This window comes from Cajanus cajan, chromosome 4, assembly GCF_000230855.2.
Source record: "Cajanus cajan strain Asha chromosome 4, NIPB_CcT2T_4, whole genome shotgun sequence".
NCBI classification, from domain to species: Eukaryota; Viridiplantae; Streptophyta; class Magnoliopsida; order Fabales; family Fabaceae; genus Cajanus; species Cajanus cajan.
In genome coordinates this window covers 69188231-69211329 of record NC_138520.1, presented here as the reverse complement: position 1 = coordinate 69211329, position 23099 = coordinate 69188231, and the positions used below count along the sequence as shown (strand labels likewise).

The 23099-nt window shown below is 29.7% G+C and overlaps 1 protein-coding gene and 1 non-coding gene across 2 annotated transcripts; both read left to right on the top strand.

Moving 5' to 3' along the window:
- The first annotated feature begins 17171 nt into the window (after positions 1–17171).
- LOC109802330 (methylsterol monooxygenase 1-2) lies at positions 17172–21609 on the top strand. The gene is made up of 4 exons (XM_020363650.3): positions 17172–17564; positions 20443–20765; positions 21012–21159; positions 21314–21609. The coding sequence occupies exons 1-4, from the start codon at positions 17235–17237 to the stop codon at positions 21386–21388; spliced, it is 876 nt and encodes a 291-aa protein (XP_020219239.1). The 5' UTR covers positions 17172–17234; the 3' UTR covers positions 21389–21609.
- A 1399-nt stretch (positions 21610–23008) lies between these two features.
- TRNAK-CUU (transfer RNA lysine (anticodon CUU)) lies at positions 23009–23081 on the top strand. The gene has a single exon. It is a non-coding gene; the product is annotated as a tRNA-Lys (tRNA).
- Positions 23082–23099: the final 18 nt, after the last annotated feature.

Sequence of the window (23099 nt, the reverse complement as noted above, 5' to 3'; positions counted from 1 at the left end):
TATATTATCCCTAACTTTTATCTAGGACGTATCTTAGCGGATTTTTTTTTACAAGCGATCTTGTTCAAGCGTAGTATTTCTTCACGGTGTCGGAGTTCACCGAATAAGTTAGGTCCTCACCATCTATGTTGGTAAGGATCAATGCTCCGCCAAAAAAAGTTTGTTTAACCACATACGGACCCTCATAATTCAATGTGCATTTCCTTATCTTGTCCTTCTAAGCTAGTAAGAGTTTCTTAAGCATGAGATTGCCTTCTTGGAAGTGTCGAGGATGAACCTTCTTATCAAAAGCCTTCTTGATCCTCCTTTGATAAGTTTGCCCATGACAGATAACATCCAGTCTTTTTTCTTCTATGAGGTTCAGCTGATCAAATCAACTTTGTACCTATTCAGCCTTGGGGAGTTTTGTCTTCATGAGTAGTCTTAAAGAAGGAATTTCCACTTCTATGGGTAAGACTGCCTCCATACCATATACCAAAGAGAAAGGTGTAGCATCAGTCGTTGTACGAACATATGTTCTATACCCATGCAAGGCGAAGGGTAACATCTCATGCAAATCCTTGTAAGTGACGACCATCTTTTGAACAATCTTCTTGATGTTCTTATTGACTACTTCAACCGACCCATTCATTTTAGGTCTGTAAGGGGAGGAATTGTGATGTTGAATTTTGAAAAAGCCACATAAGTTGGTCATCATCTTGTTGTTGAAGTTGGACACATTATTTGTTATAATCTTGTCAAGAATTTCATATCGGCATATTATATTTTTCCTGACAAAGTTGACCACCACCTTCCGGGTTACATGTTCATATGAGATTGCTTCAACCTATTTGGTGAAATAGTTGATGGCTACGAGGATGAAGCTATGTCCATTCGAAGCTTTGGGTTCAATGGGCCCAATGACATTCATGCCCCACATTGAGAATGACCATTGTGATGTCATCACATTGAGTTCGTTGGGTGGGACTTGGATGTTATCTACGTATACTTGACATTTTTGACATCTTCTTGTGTACAGGATACAATCATTCTCCATGGTTGACCAGAAATATCTTTCCCTCATGATTTTCCTGACCATGGTGTGTCCTGTCATATGGGTACCAAAGGTTCCTTCATGGATTTCTTTCATGAAAGATTGAGCCTCCTTGTGATTGACACATCTTAACAAGATTGAATTGAAGCTTTTCTTGTAAAGGACTCCCCTATGTGATGATAATCCGATAGTTCTACGTCTAATCGTCTTCTTATCATTGTCGGATGCTCTGGTTGGATATTTTCCTCCTTCGATATATTGCTAGATGTCAAAATACCATGGGTGGCCATCATCTTTTTCGTCTATCATGAAGCAATGGGCTTGTACTTCATGACATCAAATTCTAATGACCGATATCTCGCTTCCTTCTTTTATGGCGAACATGGAGGATAGTGTGGCAAAGGCATTCACCAACTAATTTCCTTCTCTTGGAGTGTGTTCCAAGTTAATTGATTCAAACTGGGTATTAGGTTTTGGATATATTCTCAGTAAGGCATTAATTTGGAATCTATGGTTTCCCGTTCGTCCCTTAACTGGTGTATTACCAAAGCCAAGTCCCCATAGGCCTCTAATCTCATGATGCCATTGTCGAGAGTGGCCTGTAAACCCAATATGTAGGCTTCATATTCGACCATGTTATTAGTGCAATCAAAGTCTAATCTTGTCGTCACCAAGATGTGCTTTCCATGGGACAACATTAGTATGATGGCTATCCCATGTCCCATCAGGTTTGAGGCTCCGTCGAAGAACATGGTCCAAGATTTCTCCTTGGTTTGTCCTTCTTCCTCATTTCCTAGAGCTAAAACCACTTCGTCGAGGAAATCATCCTTTATCACATAGTGTTTATCCGTTGGTTCATTTTCTAGATAGTCATCCAAAGCGCTGCTCTTGATTGCCTTCTGTGTGACATAGGTGATGTCATATTCTGATAACAATACCTACCATCTGCCAACCCTTCAGTGAGTATGGGCTTCTTAAATAAGTACTTGATGGGATCCATTCTTGATATCAACTGAGTGGTATGCTTTAGCATGTACTGTCTTAATCATTGAGCAGCTCATACCAAAGCACAACAGGTCTTTTCTAAAGATGAATACCGCGTCTCGTAGTCTATGAATTTCTTGCGTAGGTAATAGATAACTCTTTCTTGATTGTTGGCTTCACACTATTGACCTAGCATACATCCCATGGAATCTCCTAATATTGTAAGGAACAAGATTAAAGGTTTCCCCTTAACAAGAGGCATCAATATCGGCGGGTTTTCCAGACATTGTTTGATCCTGTCGAAGGCGAGCTGGCATTCTTCATTCCACTCCATCGATTGGTTCTTTCGGAGTAGTTTTAAGATGGGAGTATAAGTATCGGTCAATTGAGATATAAAACGAGCTATGTAATTTACTCTTCCAAGAAAACCTCTAACCTCATTTTCTGTCTTTGGGGGTGACATCTTTATGATAGCCTTGGCCTTATTCGGATATACTTCTATCCCTCTTTCACTAACAATGAATTCAAGGATTTTTCTAGATCGAACTCTACAGGTACATTTAGCAGGGTTTAACTTCAATTGGTACTTACGAAGTCAATTGAATAGTTTTATTAGATGAACGAGGTGATCAAGTTTGCTTTTTGACATAGTGATCATGTCATCCACGTACACTTCAATTTCCTTATGGATCATGTCGTGAAACAAAATTACCATGGCTCTTTGGTAAGTTGCTCTAGCATTTTTCAATCCAAATGACATCACTTTATAATAGAACGTGCCCTAGGGTGTAATAAAAGAAGTTTTCTCGCAGTCCATGACAACCATTTTGATCTGATTATATCTCGAATATCCATCCATAAATGAAAAGATGGTGTTTGTGGAGGTATTATCGACAAGTATATCGATGTGCAATAATGGGAAATCATCTTTAAGACTAGCTCGATTTAAGTCTCAATAGTCCACACAGACTAATACCTTCCCTTTTTTCTTCAACACGAACACTATATTCAAAAGCCACTCAGGATAATGGGATACAACTAAGAATCCAACATCCAACTATTTTTTGTATTTCTTCCTTTATCTTGAGGGACCATTCGAGTTTGACTCTTCGAAATGTTTGCTTTACAAGACGAATCCCCCCTTTTATGGGAAATTTATGTTCGACAATTTCGGGGGTCTAATCCAGACATGTCGTGATAAAACCAAGCAAAAATGTTGACATATTCTTTTAGAAGGTTAATCAGTTGGCCCTTGACTTCATCCTCGATTCATGTGCCAATCAGTATTCCCTTTTATCCTCTCCTTGTCCCAAATCAACTTTCTCGGTTTCCTTTTTATGAGATTGGATTATCTAGGCCTCTTGATCCAATTATCTTTGCATTTCTGAGGAGAAGTCCTCCTCGAGCTCGAGTGATGCATTGTAAATGTTCAAATTTTGTTTAATTTCATTTCCTTTTGTCATATTTACTTCTTTTAGGTTCTATATTTGGATTTTAGAATTTTAATGCGTGAGAAAAATGAAGAAAAGAAATGAAAAATAGACAAATTTATAGAAATGGCGTGTTTTATTATTAATTAAAAAAAATCATTACAAGCCTTTTATTATGGAAACCCATGACTTTGGACGAGAGTTGTGGGTAAAAAGAAATAATAAATTTTAAAAAATCAAAACAGCCCGCTAGCGGAGTCCTTGCTCTAGCGGCCTTTCAACAACACCACTCTAAGGTCATTACTCGTCATGCTTGGGGAGCGGCTGCTTATCAATACTAGGTGTATTGGTGTCGAACCTCAACCACCCAACATCTATAAAGGCCTTGCACACGAAGCTATAAGGCCTTGCAATATTCTACTGAATGTTCGGGGGAACCAGAATGGTAATCGCACCGCTCCTCATGCCTATACCATGTTAGGTAAGGTGGATCCAACGTCTTCAATAGGGGAACTCGTACTAGCATTGAAGCCTCCAAAAGCTAAGGTAGCAACTCCGCATAGGTAGTAGGAATTTTATCGACCACCCTCTCCTTCCTAGGCTTGACCTGTGGTTCAGCTCGAATTCTTGAGGGGTCGGTTACAACAATGACAATGTTGACCCCTTCCTTTTTTTTCCCATAGGACTTCTTATGATTGTGGTTCATTGGGGTCTTCCATATCTTCTCGCTCTTTAGACCTTGCTAGACCCTTTCGCCTATAGTAACTATGTCGGCAAAGAGGGTTGTTGTATTCCTTATCATCTTGTCGTAATAGGGTTCACTTAAGGAGTTGATAAACACCATCATCGTCTCCTTGTCGGATAGTAGGGGCTCCACCTATGTAGCCAATTCTCCCTACCTCTACGCATAAGCCTTGAAAGGCTCGTCACCTTTCTTGCTCAAGCTTTACATATTAGACCTGTAAGGAATTAGGTCAATGTTATACTTGTATCTTCGAAGAAAAGTGACGGTAAGCTATTTCCATGTCTAGACTTTCCCTCTGTCCAGTTGCATGTACTAGTTAAGAGCAACATCAGATAGGCTCTCCTGAAAATAGTGTATCAAGAGCTTCTCATTACCTATGTGGGAACCCATTTTCCTATAGTACATCGTTAAGTGTCCTTTTAGATAGCTAGACCTAGTGTACTTCTAGAAATCGGGGATTTGAACTTGGTGGGGAACTAGATGTCTTGCACCAAGCATGTTTCTACAACTTCCTAAATGTCAAAGTTGTGGCCCTCCACAACTCTCAGCCTTTCTTCCAAGGCATTTAAGTGATCCCTGGAAACATCCCCAACATTACTGGCACTATTATTGTCATTCTGCAGCTTGTTCATGGCTTCGAACATCTTACCCATTTGTTCCTTGAGTTGCATGAGTTCTTCATTAAGCATGTGGTTCCTCTCCTCTAAGGTTTTCATAGCTCTTATCCTTTGAGCCCTTATAAGTACGGAGTGTTGAAAAGTCACCTTCGAGAGACAACGGTAGCTTCCTATTAGGCTTATTGAATAAGGATGTTTGAAGGAGGTCTCTAATAAAGACTTGGTGACTCACCTTTGTGAAGGTGAGTCATCGGTGTTCCTTTTCGTAATATCTTACGACGTGACAAAGGTTACACTGATTTGTTTCTTATTTTTGTTAGAGATTCCTTGTTAACCCTATATATGCGCACCATACATGTTTTCTTTTGCATATTTACATTTATTATTTTTATTTTAGGGGAATTAAAAAAAATGAACAATAGTTTGAACAAAGAACGATGCAACAATCATATGCTCAAACAGCTCGCGAGCAATCACGTTCAAATCCATGGTCTTGGTCCCTGTCAAAGAAAGTGCTTTGTATAGGAAAGTTCTAATTATCCTCTATCGTTGTCACCTAGCAGACATCTAAGGTTTGATGTAGTATTTCGAGCTAGAGTAACTAGTTATCACCTTGAGTGTGATTTTCCACAAGGCTTGCAGGCTCCAAGCCCATTTTTGAGTAAATCGTACGCCAATCACTTCCTATGTTTACACGCTCATGCCCCCGTGTATAGAGGGGAAATGTTGTGTGCAAAGGTTTGTGTACAATTATTTATTTCAAACAGGTGCAGAATTTAAACAAACATACAGGTATCAAAGCCAAATAAAAATGAATACATACAAAGCAAACAAAGTAAGGGGAAAAAATAATTGAACTATTATTCTTATTTTGTCAATTTTATCATTTATTTGGGTTTGACCCTCTTTAAGTTTCCCTAGTAGAGTCGCCATCTGTCGGAATCCAAAAAATTATGATATTGCCCATAGATGATTTGAACTTCCATTTTGAAAATTTCATCGATTAGGGAATGCTCGGAGACCAAACTAATCCCTAATTAATGGTTTTAGAAAAGAGTTCAAAGGAGTCGCCATCGACATTTTATTCAAAATATTGGAAAAAGGATAGATTTTTAAAATTACCAAAATGACCCTCATAGTCAGAATTGGGTTTAGGGGTCGATTACGTGTAAGGAATGTATTAGGCACTCTACAACGCCCTATATCAACACCCTATGATGAAATTAGCACGAATGAGAATAAAAGTTCAAATATTTAAGTTCCTTTTATTATTAGTTATTTACATGCTTAAATTTAAAATTACATGATTGATCCTAAGATGTCTACATGGTCGCTTTTATTTATGATAATGTTTATGATAGAAATAGTAAATAATAGAGAAATAATTTGATAGGAATACCTCTTGAACGAGCTTTTATAAAAAAATGCTTCCAGCTTTTTGGCTGCCTTATACACTATAGTTTACCTCACAAATCTTAAGAAATATAAAGAGAAAGAGAGAAAGATGTAATACCCAATTGTAACGCCCAATTTATATAATAATAATTATATATATTCTTATATAATATTTTCGCAATTAAATCATTAACAATATTTTTTTTAATAAAGATAAAGATAAAGAAAAAGAATATTTTGTGAATTTAAAACATGATATATCGTTCTAAAATATTTACAATAACGTACTATTTTACACAATATTCCTTTCTTTCACTTCTATTATAATATTTACATTAATAGTGGAAAGAAAATTACAATTGAAATAATATGGTTGACAAATAAAATTATAACAGATCCATCAAATAGCCTCCATATTCCAAGTTCTTCCAAGTAGGACAGCAGTAACAACAACTGCAAAATGATCTGGAATCTCAAGTAGATCCATCTATTTTATAATATATTTAATTTTAAAAACAAAGAAAAGAAAGGAGTAAGAACAATATCCAATAAATATAATAACTCAAAAGAATATACAGAATTATTTATAATCAATATTAAACATATATATATATATATATATATATATATATATATATATATATATATATATCAGATCATATATTAAATTTTCATGATACAATAAAATTTGAATTATACTTGTAGTGACTAGTCAGGATAAATGAGCATCATTATAATATTAACCAATAAAAGGATATTTCACCTTAACCAACAATAGGATATTTCACCTTCATTTCTTACTCATTTAAATCCCCAAGGTCAAACCTCCAGCTACAAATAATTCAAACTTTATCTTCTATGGCCATAGAACAATATTTATCTTCATAAATACGTGAAGAAATAATAACAATATGAGTCAAAGAGACTTTAACAAAACTATATCATAGTTAATTATAAATATATTTACAATAAATATATTTACGTAAAAAGAATATATTAATAGTACCAATAATATAAATAAAAATGACAATCATTATAAAATAATGAAACAATATAAAATATGAACACCTTAATAATTATTATAGACAAAAATAATCAAAGGTTAAGCAAATAAATGAGGTTAGGGACACCCCACTAAATAAATATACATAAAAAATAACATAAATAAATAAAAATAGTAGTAGATAAAATTTTAAAGAGATAAGGTTCTCCTCCCCCTTACCTGAATAAGCAGGAACTAAAACTTGAGCAGAACCTCCTCCTCTAGATTCCCTCTTTCTTTCCCTCTCTTTCTTTCTCTCTCTCTCTAAAATTTTCACCTTCTCCCTCAGTTATAATTTTTTCTTCACCCCCTGCCTCCTATTTATAGGCATTCTGGCGTACCCGGAACGGCCCGTACTGATTTCGGAACGGCCCATTCCGGAGCCTTCAAACGTGGGCAAATTTCTCAACTGGAACGGCCCGTTCTGAAATCAGAACGACCCGTTTCCAAAAAGCAGAACGGCCCGTTCTAAAATTAGAACGGCCCGTTCTGGAGTTCACTTTTACACAGGTTGACCATAAGGAGAACGGCCCGTTTTCAACTTTGGATTTTAGGCCATTTTGTTTATCTGGAAAGGCCCGTTCCACTTTTTGGAACGCCCGTTCCGCTTTTAGGAACAGGTCGTTCCGCTTTTTGGAACGCCCGTTCCGCTTTCTGGGAACAGCCCGTTCCGCTTTTCGGAACAGGTCGTTCTGGGCCTAAAAAAAATCAGAATTAATTTTTTATAAATAATTTAAATTATTACAAACCTTTAAAATATTCTATAAATTATTACAAACCTTTAAAATATTCTATAAAGCCCCTTTTAATTAACTAAAATAATAATATTCATAAATATAAAAATAAATAATAATTAGTAGCCTATTAGTAGAAAATTCGGGGTGTTACAATTCTCCCCTCCTTTTAGAAATTTCGTCCCCGAAATTTTCTTGAAAATAGAAATAGGTATACTCCTCGCATCTTACTTTCTAATTCTCATGTTACCTTATTGATGTACAACTCTATCAATCTCTCCAAGGAATATCTAATATTAATAAGTACAAGGTGAGCAAACTTAACGAACCTATCCATTATAATCCAAATAAGATCGAATTTCTTAAGAATATCATACATAACTACAACTAAGTACATAGATACAGAATCTTATTTCCAAATTAGGACGTCTAAAGATGGTAAAAATATTAAAAAAACTCTAGTATTCCGCCTTAAACTTTTGGCATACTATATACTAGTATCCAAATTCCTCTACTTCTCTTTTCTCCTAAGACCATGCTTCCGCTGCGCCACTCTGATATATTTTAATATTTCCTAAATGAATACTAAAAGTACTTTTATGTCCTTTCTCTAAGATCATCTTCCTTAATTCGAGATTATTAGGTACATAGACACCATCAACTTCCAAGCGTATATACCTCTACCAATATTTTCCATTTGGTTTACTAAGAAAGAATTTAACTCCTGGGTCCTCTATATATTAATCTATTAGTCCTTTCAACATACTCAATTCAATGCTCCTAAGGGTGAGCTTACACATCACGCTTAAGTTTCTAATCTCCTCAATCAAATTCAACCCTTACATTACCAAAATGATAGATGAATGATCATCCTACTTAAGGTATTTGTCACCATATTACTTTAATTTTTTATGACTCTCTCCAAGGATCAAGTACTTAAGCATAAGTTTATTAGGTACGTTTAATCAATCTCTAAGTCTTACCACCTTATCTATACCCAAGGCAACCTCATATTTACTACCTTGTCTTATGGTCTCATGTCTTGTCATCAAAATGAATCAATTAATGATATTTTTCTAATTTCCTTCAATAGTCCATTCTTTACTCGAGTCATACCTAGTCTCATACTACTAGGAATAATTCCACAAGTTGAACTTAAATTTCTAATTTGAGCCAAAAGATACATCTCTTTAACCATAAAGAAAGATAAATATAGATATTTCATACTCAAAGCTTCGACCGCTACTTTAGATTTACTCAGATAACAACTAAGATTAAAATTTTAATCCTTAACAGTTTCCAACTATTTCTTCTGTCTCATATTCAACTCATTTGGATCAAACAGATATATAAGATTCTTATGATCACTAAATATCTCAAACTTAGAATCATATCAGTAATGTCTCCAAAATCTCAAGCGTAACTATCACAACCTCTAATTCAAGGTCATGGGAATAATCCACCCAAACCTGTCTTCAAAGCATCACTGTATACCACAGATAGATCTACATTATGTTTCCACTAAAAATTACAAGACCTAGAAAGTTCACCTCATACAATAGAAATTCATACTTAAATAGCTTGGTGTAAAGTTATTTTTAATATATTTTCATCCTCAACTCCAATATGATGATATCACATCCTAAGGTCAATCTCACTAAACACACAAATATTTTTTAATGGATCCCTAAGGTCATCTATCCACATATCAACATACATGCATATCAATTAGAATGTCTACTTTAAACCTTCATATATATACCATCCTTAAGCATTTATGAATCAATTACCGTTTACTCCGTATAGCCTGTACATGAACGGCCTTTTCCCCATAACATCATACAACCTTAAAGAAACTTTTGATCCACAATACAACACCTCAGAATATCATAATAAAATTGATTTTCTACAAACATCATGATAACTTATATATCCCTTTAACAACTATTAAAGAAAATGATACATAGAAAATTATACTCATCCAAATGATCTCAAACCTATCACCAAAAGAAAGCTAACAGGATAAGTTATCACTCTTATGAAGACTTGAAATTCTAAAATGATCATATACTTAGCTAAAAATTTCAAAAATTGTAGTAGATAAAATCAGCGCTTAACAGCTAAACCTTTGCTCACTAAAATATTCATAACGAAAGTTCTAGATCTTCATTGTACCTGATTTTGGTGCCCTTGACAAGTTAACATCCAAGACTACAATTTTTATGAAGATCATAAAATTCAACTCTATCAATATAATACTTGTACTGGCACAGTAAAATTGCAGCTAAAACATTCCCTGCACTAATCACTAAAAGAGCGCACCAAATTCTAAGGCCACAAAAATACCTTAAAATATTTCAGAACCATTATTTAAGCTTCTTCCTACAATTCTAAATCAAAACAACTCACATATTTAACACAAATGATTTAAAAGTTGAAATAGAATCCTCATGTAACTTAATAATAATAATTAACATATAAGCATCAAAGCTCAAAAATCATATTAAAACAAATTTAAAAGTAATAAAGAAAATTATAAATTCATTCCAGTAAAGGTGGCAGAGCCTCTTAGTTAGGAATAATTTATAAATTCTAAATCATAAAAATAACAGAAATGCACACTCTAGCCTTTCATCAAAACATTCAAAACCTCATTAGATTCAATCGCTAAAAAAATATAGACTTCGTCTACCAAACAAGCATAGTAAACTCATAACTCACGGCCGATTGAATCGACCTACTCTGATACCACTTAATGTAATACCCAATTGTAACGCCCAATTTATATAATAATAATTATATATTCTTATATAATATTTTCGCAATTAAATCATTAACAATATTTTTTTTAATAAAGATAAAGATAAAGAAAAAGAATATTTTGTGAATTTAAAACATGATATATCGTTCTAAAATATTTACAATAACGTACTATTTTACACAATATTCCTTTCTTTCACTTCTATTATAATATTTACATTAATAGTGGAAAGAAAATTACAATTGAAATAATATGGTTGACAAATAAAATTATAACAGATCCATCAAATAGTCTCCATATTCCAAGTTCTTCCAAGTAGAACAACAGTAACAACAACTGCAAAATGATATGGAATCTCAAGTAGATCCATCTATTTTATAATATAGTTAATTTTAAAAACAAAGAAAAGAAAGGAGTAAGAACAATATCCAATAAATATAATAACTCAAAAGAATATACAGAATTATTTATAATCAATATTAAACATATATATATTATATATAAATATATATACAGATCATATATTAAATTTTCATGATACAATAAAATTTGAATTATACTTGTAGTGACTAGTCAGGATAAATGAGCATCATTATAATATTAACCAATAAAAGGATATTTCACCTTAACCAACAATAGGATATTTCACCTTCATTTCTTACTCATTTAAATTCCCAAGGTCAAACCTCCAGCTACAAATAATTCAAACTTTATCTTCTATGGCCATAGAACAAAATTTATCTTCATAAATACGTGAAGAAATAATAACAATATGAGTCAAAGAGACTTTAACAAAACTATATCATAGTTAATTATAAATATATTTACAATAAATATATTTACGTAAAAATAATATATTAATAGTACCAATAATATAAATAAAAATGACAATCATTATAAAATAATGAAACAATATAAAATATGAACACCTTAATAATTATTATAGACAAAAATAATCAAAGGTTAAGCAAATAAATGAGGTTAGGGACACCCCACTAAATAAATATACATAAAAAATAACATAAATAAATAAAAATAGTAGTATCAAGAAATTTGTTTTCACACCTCTAACATGTGATAAATAATTTTTTAAACTTTTAGATTGTAATTATAAGTTTAAGACTCATTATATATTCTTTAATTGTTTTATTTCTAATCGATGTGGGACTTGAGAAAATTTTATACCATTTATTAAACATTACTTGCAAATTTATTTTAACAAAAAAATCCACAAAAAATAAGATAAAATTGTTACAATATTTTATGCAAATTTTTAACATAAAAAAATATTTCTATGATGATTAAAATTGTAGCAAAATTTGTATAAAAAAAATATAGATTATTTTTCATAAATTTTTTTTTAAGAAATTTCTGTAAATTATTTTTCGCAAATAAATTTAAAAAAAATTATAAAATTATTATTACAAGAAAATTCGTAAAACAAAATCTGCAAATACTTTTTTTAGAAAAATTTATAAGAAAATAATATTTTTTTAATAATGATTTTTCTGATAACATAGAAATTTGATATTGACACCGATTAGAATAAATGGCATATAAAGTCACATGAAAGGAAAGTGATTGAATTAAGTGATGCTAAACATCCATAAATAAGTCATAAAAACGATCTATATCCACTCATCCCTACCCTACTCCTAGAAACCTGTTTGAACCAAACGTTACGTTAAACTTGTCATACATGTAATGTAACTGCATATCAAAAGACACAATACTAAATAATAAAATTGTTCATAAATATCATCGCATAATTTTTTGCTTTCAATACTCAAAACAAAACACAAACGCAAAACACAGAACTATAGAAGTAAGCATATATATATATATATATCTATTAATAATATAAAAGGAACCTTCCCTTCAAATCTCCTTCTACATTTTTATATATATAATTATATATAAATTCTATTATAAAATAAATTAATATTAAAAATAATTAAAAGAAAATAAATATATCAAAATAATTAATACCACAACAATTATTAAAAATATTATAGCTTTCACCTCTATAATTAATAAAAAAAAATTACAATGTAAATGATCGATTGGATAAAATAAATAAATAAAATTGAATAAAAATAGTTACAAATTTTATGTCAACAATTAAAAGAATTAAATTTTAAAAAAATAAAAAAATAACTAAATTAAAATAATTGAAATCTATAACATTAATCAAATTATTTTTTTAAAATATATTTGTTAAATCAAATTATTCTCCTAAAGTATATTTTAAAGAATATTTAAAAAAAATCATGTAAATTATTTATATTAATTGTAAATATGTAACTGAAAATTTTACATTATAGACAATTTTATAATACAAGTAATTTAATTTGTACATAAAATGGAACGGCCCGGCTGGCCACTACACTCACAACCACAGCGCACCGGAAACACTAGACAGAATAGAACGAGTATATAAATATAGGATCTAGAATATAAATATATACAATGTCCCAATCCGACTAGAGTTAGGGTGTACAATACAAAAATACATCCAAAACCACTATATCAAGCGGCTGAAACAAACAAAACATCAAAAGGAGTCAGCTCCGCCTGCCAGCTACAGACTCACCACTAGTCACCACCTATCCCTGCTCTGCTCCCATACATAGTATGATCATCGCAGTCCAACCACATAGAAACAACAAAAGGGTAAGCTAGCATAAAAAGGAACAACATAAAGGAAGATTTAAGTAATATGAACAAAATACAACTATCAACACATCATCAACATACATTTCATCGGTTTTACAGCATAATCATCAGCTTAACAAAATCAGCTTAAAATACCACAACATTCAGCAATAATAGCACACATCTCACATCATCAACATACAACTCATCAGCTATACAGCATAACAGTAATAAAACATACAATGCGTCGTCACGCATATCAACTCGGAGATCTCCTACAACAACTCAGCCTTTCGGCCTACAACACCTCAGCCTTTCGGCCTACAACACCTCAGCCTTTCGGCCTACATCATCCAATATCAACACACAGTTCAACACAACTGTACAGCTCAACATATCAACTTACAATAATATACAACTGGTACAACTCAGCAAATCAACTTACAACAATATACAACTTACCAACATACAACACATCTCAACATCTTGCAACACAACTAATTATAGCTCAACATTATCAACAACATTATCTACTAATCATCACATCATATCCATCATTTTCAACTCAGCTCAACAATCTATAGTACACAATATTTTAATTCATGAAAATCATCAACAACAGCTTAAAACAGCATGATCAACAACTTCACAACGTAAAACATGTTCAACACATAATACGACCCAACCATCTTGTTTACAACTCATCTATCTTGTCAAATTACTCACCCAAACAACACCAATCAACCTAAGCACCTAAAACAACTCTTAGCTTAACCAAATCACTAATGTGAAATGGCAACCTTCACAGAAAACAGCGCATCATGAGTTATACTACTCCTACCATACTCATCCTTATCTCATATGAAAGATAAGAAGATTTCCTACAACTCTCATGAAGACACCAAGTCCTAATTCCTTCATCTACCTTGTGAAAAATTCTAAAAACCGCAACAGTTATAACCAATGCTGGCAGCATGACCTCTCTTCACTAAAACAGCCATATCGGGAGTTCTAGAACTCCTTTTTGGGTGATTTCAACGCCATTGGAAAGATAATATCCAAGGCTACAACCTTCATGAAGACTTTGAGACCAAATTCGGTCATCAAGACCCACCGCTGCAGCTCTCAATCCAGCGCTTTAGCTTTTAACTCTGCCATTTCATTTTCCCTTCCACAGCTATGGCTGCAAATCCACGGCCATAGCTACAAGTTTTTGCCACTTCAATTTTTTTTTCCACAGCTATGGCTGCAAAACCACAGCCATGGCTGCAAGTCTCTGCCATCACGTTTTTCCCCTTCCACAGCTATGGCTGTGAATCCATGGCTATAGCTGTGGGTTTTTGCAAGTGCATTTTTCTTCCACGGCTATAGCTGTGATTCCACGGCTATAGCTGTGAGTTTCTGATCTTCCAAAAACTCCATGGATTTCACCTCCGTTTTCACTCAAAACCTCCATGAACCTACAATTCAAGGACCCACAGTCCATGCTACAACTCAAATGCAATACTACCAACCACATGCAACCCAAAAATATCAAGAATCACCACATGCATGCATCCAAAACTCAAGAAGAAAAATCATCAATGTTCAACCTTCCATCAAGAAATCAAAAACCCCAACTTTACCCACATGCAACCAACACAACCAGAAAATCCCCAAATTTTATCCAACCCTGAAAACACCCAAAAACACATTTTTCTTCAAGACAACCCATGAATCAGCCAACATCAAACATCTCATGAGTTTCTAAACTCATTTCCAACCAATCCAAGCGAAAACTAGCTTCCCTTACTTCGGTGAGACGATTCCGAGCTCCGGGAAGAGAAAGGAAGAAAAAGGAGAAAAGAAATCCACACTCGGCTAGCTCCGCACGGCTTCACTCTAGAGGAAGGATGAGAAGAACCTCCTAGGTGCTCACGGCTTCAGCTAAAGAGAAGGGAATTTGAGAGTGAAAATTCAAAGTGAAAGGAGAAGGGAAAGTATAAAGTGAGTGATGAGAGGGAGAAAAGAGAGAAGAATGCCACGGGGTCTCACATAAAATACAAAATATTAATTTAAAATAAAACTGATTTAAAAATTTAATAAAAAAGAAAAAAAAAATATTAATTTAAAACATATATCCCTCAAAATTTACATTAAAAACTAAAAATATTTTCATATATATAAAGCATAAATCTTCTATAGTATTTCTTTCTCCTAAAATCTCTCACCAAAACATTCAATAATTATATAAAATTAAAATTATATATATATATAATAATAATAATATTCATAACACATTAATATAGAAAATTGTAACAAAACATCATAAAAAATTAATTTCATCAATTATTATAATTTTAAAATAATTATAAAAAAAAACTCACATAATTTGATTAAAATCAATTATTATGTTAAATTTCATGTAAAATATTTATACTAATTATTAATATTTGACGGAAATTTTTTTTATTAAAAATAATGTTATGGATAACTTTCAAATACAAGTAATTTGATTAGTAAAATGTTTATAATGTAAATGATAAATTGAAAAAATAAATGAATAAAATTGAATTTATATCAACAAGTAAAAAAATTAATTATTTTTCAAAAAAAATCCACTAAAACAATTAAATTAAAATAAAATAAATCTATATTATTAACTAAATTAGTTTCTTGAAATATATTTGTTAAATCAAATTATTCTCTTATAGTATATTTAAAAAAAATATTTTTTAAAATTCATATAAACAATTAGTTATTAAAAAATATTAATAACATGACATAATAAACAATTGATCATAATGAAAGATTAATATAATTATTTAAAAATTATTAAATGTTTTAAAATAAATTAAAATTATAAAATTTTACAAAAATTATCTTAAACATTGTGATTTTGTTATCCACAATTTTTAACACTTGGCTTTATAAAATTGATTTATTAGTAATTATTTTTTGTTCATAAATTTTTTTAATTAAACAATAAAATAGACTTTTGTTAATGATACACTTTTTTCATATGGACAATAATAAAATATGACAATATTAAATTACCTTTTTTTTTTTGTTCGTTCCTAACCTTGTTTAAGCGTGGATCAACTCCTACCGCTAAACTACACGCTTGAGGTTATAAGGTTTGTCTTAAGATATAAAAGTTAATTTAATATTTTTAATTAAAATATTAAATTAACTTTTAAGATATAAAAGTTAATTTAATATTTTTAATTAAAATATTAAATTAACTTTTATATCTTAAGATAAACCTTATAACTATAAAATTAAAAGGCTTGATTATATATTTACTAGTCTTTATGCTTGTGTAATAATATTTTTTTATGTTGAGCATAAATTATAAATTTAGTTAAATTATAATTTGTATATTTTGTTTATATTAAAAAATATTTTGTAATTAAATATTATTGAATAAAAGTAAAAAAAATTGATTAAATATTTTATTAATACTTGAATTTTTGTCAATTTTTATTTTTAATTCTTAATTTTTTTGTAGATTTTTATTTTGTAATTCCTTAAATTTTTCTTCCATCAACATTTTTGGTCTCTCACATCAAGATTTTTTATTTATAAAAAAATTATTAAAAATAAAACTAAATAAAGTTTGTTTATAAACTAAACATAAAAATTGATAAAATTTCAGATACTAAAGACATGTTTAATTCTTTTAAAAAAAATTATTTGTAGAGTAAGCTATAACTGTTCATCAAAAATTTAGTATTGAACATATGTGAGATCAGGATGTGGCATTTGTAGAATCAACCAAATTCTATATCTTTACTTCTATAAATTAAGTCATATTTCTTTTCCTCTCTTCTCCATAGTCTCTTCCTCCTCTCTCACAATGCTCCCTTACCATACCCTTCAAGAAGCACAAGTTGCACTAGGGAGAGAACTATCTCTTGCTGAGACACTATGGTTCAAATACTCAGCCAATAAATCTGATTTTGTTCTCCATTGCCACAACACTCTATTCTTGTGCTTATTTTACTCTATATTCTCCATTCCACTCGTGTTAATCGAGCTTAGTGGGTATGAGAAGTTAAACAAACACAAGATTCAGCCAAGGGTGAAGAGATCCTTCACAGAAATGTTCAAGTGCTACAAAGATGTCATGCAAACCTTTGTCATTGCTGTTAGTCCACTTCAGATCATTTCTTATCCCACCATAAAGGTATACTCTTGTTGACTTCATGCATAGAGTTTAGTTTTCACGTACGGTGTATCTTAGTTGATAGATTTCCATTTCTATACTTTCAATCAATAGAATTCACTGGTCTAAATATGATTTTAAAACAATTATTTTAAAAAATTAATACTAATTATTTTATAATCACTGATCTATCAATTTTTATAACAATTATTTAATTTTATTAATTTTAAAAAAATGAAATATTATTTCTTTTCCTGTTTAATATAATATTTTTGCATATCATTGTTTAATGTTTAAAAACAATTAATATATTAAACACGAGTGGTAGAATTAATTTTATTAGTGGAAAAATAAAATTACTTTTAAATTATAAATTTCAATATATTCCATGCTTGTTACTCTTAGAGGTATATTGGATTGAGATTTCGAAAAATAATTTTAACATGAAAACCCTAAACCTTAAAAGACTTTGTAAGAATATCATGATTTTTTAAGAGACTCTTAAAATTTGAATTTTAATCAAAACTTTATAATTGATATTTTAATAAATTTATATTATAAGATTCTAAAGAATTTTATGTATGTTACTAGAAAACATGGATTTTTAATACTACAAGATTTAATAAATAAATATATATATATATATATATAATATAAATAATAAAAGAAAATAAAATCAACACAATTTATCTTTTTTTTTTTTACAAATAATTATTTCTATCTTTTGACAAATAATTGACCTTAATGTTCTCTTAATTAATATTTCTCCACATATTTAAAGTTATACTAATCTTCCACATATTGACATATTCCCTTTCATGTACTTGAATCTGAACAATATGTTTAAAATTATAATCTTCATTAACTGGTAGTATTAAAAATGAAGATTCATCGACTAATTCAATTGAAAATTCATCATAACGACATTCTTTGTAAAAAAAGTTATATAATACTACATGTTAATATAAGTTCATCTTGTGTCATAATTAAAAATAGAGGTCCTAATTTAAAATTATGAAGCATGATTTAAAATATCAAATATTCTTTTAATCACATTGTTTGAGGATATATGACGTTCAAAATTTTTATTTTCTTTTTGAAGGTCATTACCATAACTTATAATTTTTTTTAATATATGTTTCAAAATTTTACATTTTAATATTAAATTTTATTAAAATTAAATAGTTATATTTTAAGAATTAAAAAAATTAAAAATATACAAAATTTAATAATATAAAAATCATTTTAAATATTTAATGATTAAAAAAATAAATATTGATAAATTATATATTAATTAATAATAATAAAATACAAGAGAAGAAAAAAAAAAGAAATAAATGAAACAGATGAATAAAAAGACAGACAAAAGAGAGATAAAGAAGAAAGAGAGAGAAAGAAAAAGAAAAAGAAAAAAAATCGAAAGAAAATGATAAAGAAAAAAGAATACCAGAAGGGAAAAAAAAAAGATAAGTGAGAGAGATGAATAAAAAAAATGAAAAAATGAAATTGAGAAAAAAAAAAAAAAGGAAGAATGATGAGAGAGAAAAAATAATAAGAGAGAAAAGCAACAAATGCCAAAGAAAAGATTTAAGAGAGAAAAAAAAGACTATAAATAAAAAAAATATATAAAAAAGTCATAAAAAATTTCAAAAGTCTCACAAAATTTACTATTTAAAATAATTTATTAAAATTTATATTTTTAAATATCAATAAATATTTTTTAAATAAAAAATCTTAATTAAATATTATCATATTTTAGTGGACTTTAAATTTTTTTTATTGTCTAGATTTAATATCACACAGTTTTTTTATATTAAAAAATATCTTAATAATTAAATACCATGACTTTTTATCATTATAATTTTTTAAAAAATTAATTGAAATTATAATTTAATACAGTCCTTGATTGGACATTTGAAGGCAAATGTGAACCAGCGTCCCTTCAAGGCTTTATCCCATTTTAAGTAAAAATGATGGGTCATCATAAACTGAGAGTGATTATACAAAACAAAGACGTAACGTAAGTTGGTGAAGTGGGTCACGTGACGCAATGTGGTGGGTAGCGTTAATTTGAAATTTCTAAAATCTGATAGCATGTATGGGTCAATAAATTCATTACAGCTGATTCGTTTTTTTTTAGAACAAAAGGTAACTTTGGTGGAACAAGTTATTTATTTATGTTTTACCATCTTTGTTGGAAATTGAGATTCTCAAATGTTTAAATCTCACCCTTAATTCTGCCAAATTATTTCTTTATAATAAAAATCTTATATATATTATATTTATGAATTTTATGAAATTTTCTTAATTTAGTTCCCCTCCCCCTTTCTATATGAGTTATGTATATTTTTGTCATATATTATTATATTACTCGTTCCATCTTATAATAGATATTGTTTTATATTATTTTATGTGTTAATCACTTATACATTGTCAGTGTAAATTTTTTTTTACACTGACAATCAATTACATCTTTTAATATCATATCACTGTTAAAAATAAATATACTTACAGTGACATGACATAATTAAAAGATATAATTGGTTGCCAATGTAAAAAAAACTTTATACTGGCAGTATATAGGTGATTAACTCTTATTTTATATAAATTAAAAAGAGTTAATAAATAGATAAAAATAATAATAATAATTTTATAAAGTTAACTTTATGGTTAATCATTTTTATTATAAAAATGTAACAAAATAATTATTTTTAAATAATATTATGAAAGATATAAATAAAAAATAATAATTAATTTTATATTAAAAAGTTAATATAATACTTATTTTAAAACTTATTTTTCTTAGAATATGACATTTATTATGCACTTTGTTTTCATTTTCTTTCGCTTGTGTTATATATAGTGACTAAATATTATGTTTCTTCACAATTTTATTCAGTGGATTGGGATCAGAACAGATTTGTCATTGCCCTCAGTTTGGGAATTCTTTTGGCAAATATTAGTTTACTTTGTGATAGAGGATTTTTCACATTATTGGATGCATAGGATGCTTCATTGCAAATGGGCTTATGAGAAGATCCACAAGGTTCATCATGAATACACAACACCAATTGGGCTCTCAGCACCTTATGCCCATTGGGCCGAGATTATCATATTGGGTATCCCCTCATTTCTAGGCCCAGCACTAGTTCCAGGGCACATAACAATCTATTGGTTGTGGTTCATTTTGAGACAACTAGAAGCAGTTGAGAATCATAGCGGGTAAAACTTTTATTTCTCAAGTAATTACTATAATACTCTTTTAACAAATTCACACTTATTAAATCTATGTAGTATGTACATAATGTCAGAAAGTATCAATGTAAGTACAAAGAAGAAAACTTGTATTCATATGTTGGGAACAATTTGCATATTTCTTGATTTTGACCTAAATTTTCCTTGACACTAATATTTTCTACACTAAATTTTTTACTTTTTAATTCACATTCATTTTGTTACATGTTAAAGGTATGATTTTCCTTGGAGTCCCACAAAATATATACCATTTTATGGAGGGCCTGCATATCATGACTACCATCACTATGTTGGTGGAAAAAGTCAAAGCAACTTTGCCTTAGTGTTTACCTATTGTGACTACATTTACAGAACTCATAAGGTAACCTTCGTCATTTTAAATGATTGATTTAAGCATCACTTACATATTTTAATATATGTTCTTCTACTTCAAAATTTTTAATAAAAAAATAATTTATAGGAATTATTCAATATTTCGACAAAAGATAACAGAGCTATAATATCTTATTTTGTAGGGGTACCAATACAGAGAACAGATGTGCAAGAAAAATTCATCTTACAACATTGCTCAAAATTACAAGATGGAGTAGTTGTTTGATAGGAAGGGCCTAAATATACTCGATAGAGAACAAAAATTTAATGATTAAAAGATTTTATACGATGGAGTTAAATTATTATTATATTTACCTTTTAATATAATTTTGTTTTAATCTTCGAAATCAGGATGAAGACATGTATAAAGTTATTTTTGGTAATTATTTGGTTATAAATTTGTATCTTAGGACATCAGTGAAAAATATCAATATTAGTATTTATTTTCTCTATAATTTTCTTATAGTCTTTTAATGTAAATTCTTGGAGTAGTGATAATATATAGCTTCCTAGTTTTTATGTTTTCAAAAGGTTTTATGATAAATTAATAAACATGAGATAAATAGTTATCATCTATTTGAAGTTCATGATATATAATATGAAAGTAAGATAAAATGTGATGCGATAGACTTTAACATGAGACATATTAGTCATTTCATCACTTTTATCCTCATTCTTCTAAGTTCTTGTCTTGATAATCCTTACCTATTCCTTGAATAATAAGCTTGGTAGCCCTTGGATTTATTTGTCCAAAGAAGAAAAAATGAGAGTAGTTATAAAAAGCACTCCAACACTCAAGTTAGCATTTAGATGTAAATAAATCAATGACAATTAATGTTGTAATAAATGCAAAAATATCTTGTTCTATTTCTAAATATCATTATTTATACTAATTTTACTGAGTCTTGACCTATCATTAATATTTATAATACTTTTAATAATTCTTTAGACTTTATTAATCATCGAAACATATCTAAGAGTTTTCAACTTTTCCCTTCTACTACATTTATTTAGTATAAGCCCTATCTAATGTTTAATATACATTAAAATAATAAATCAGATCACATCATTATATTATATATAATGTATTTACATATATCAATAAAATATTTTATAAGTTATGTTTAATTAACAAAATTACGAAAGTGATAGCAAAACCCAACCTACAATGGATTGATTCACGCTTAGGCAAGGTCAGGGATTCGAATCTTGTCTTGTGTATGCAGTCGCGTTAAATCTTGGGGCCAGCTATCCCACCATTGAGGTACCTCCAATGTAGAGAGGAGATTAGTTACTATTATCGGCAGTGGATACTCCAGGAACGAATCAAAAACCCAACCTACAATAAACATAAAGTTGAGTATTAATTTACAGTGAAATCTCAAGTTTAGTAATTATCTACTACATTTGAATGAAGTAAAATTAAATGCAAGATAAGTAGTATTAATAATTATATTTAGTATTTACAAACTATTTTTTATTATATGATTTTTAATGAACAAAATAAAATAAAAAAGCACATTTAAACAGTATTTTAAGTCTGAACCTAACTTAATTTGCTCAATCTCTTTTTTCAAAAAAATAATTTTCTTTTATATCATCCAATAAATTTTGTATGACTCCAAAGGTATTGCTTTTAAATTTAATATCATGATTATAACTAAGTATCTGTAGAAGTTAAACAACAACCACAAGTATATAGTAAGCTATATTTGATTCTCTTGTTATTTTAGTTTGAGTTACGTATAAAGTAAATGGTCCAAACAAATGAATATTGTTTGTTAAAAACATTTCATTCTGTAAAAAATATGTATTTTATATAATTCATTAAAACAAAAGCCCGTCTAGCTCAGTCGGTAGAGCGCAAGGCTCTTAACCTTGTGGTCGTGGGTTCGAGCCCCACGGTGGGCGTTTCTTGTTGTATTTCTT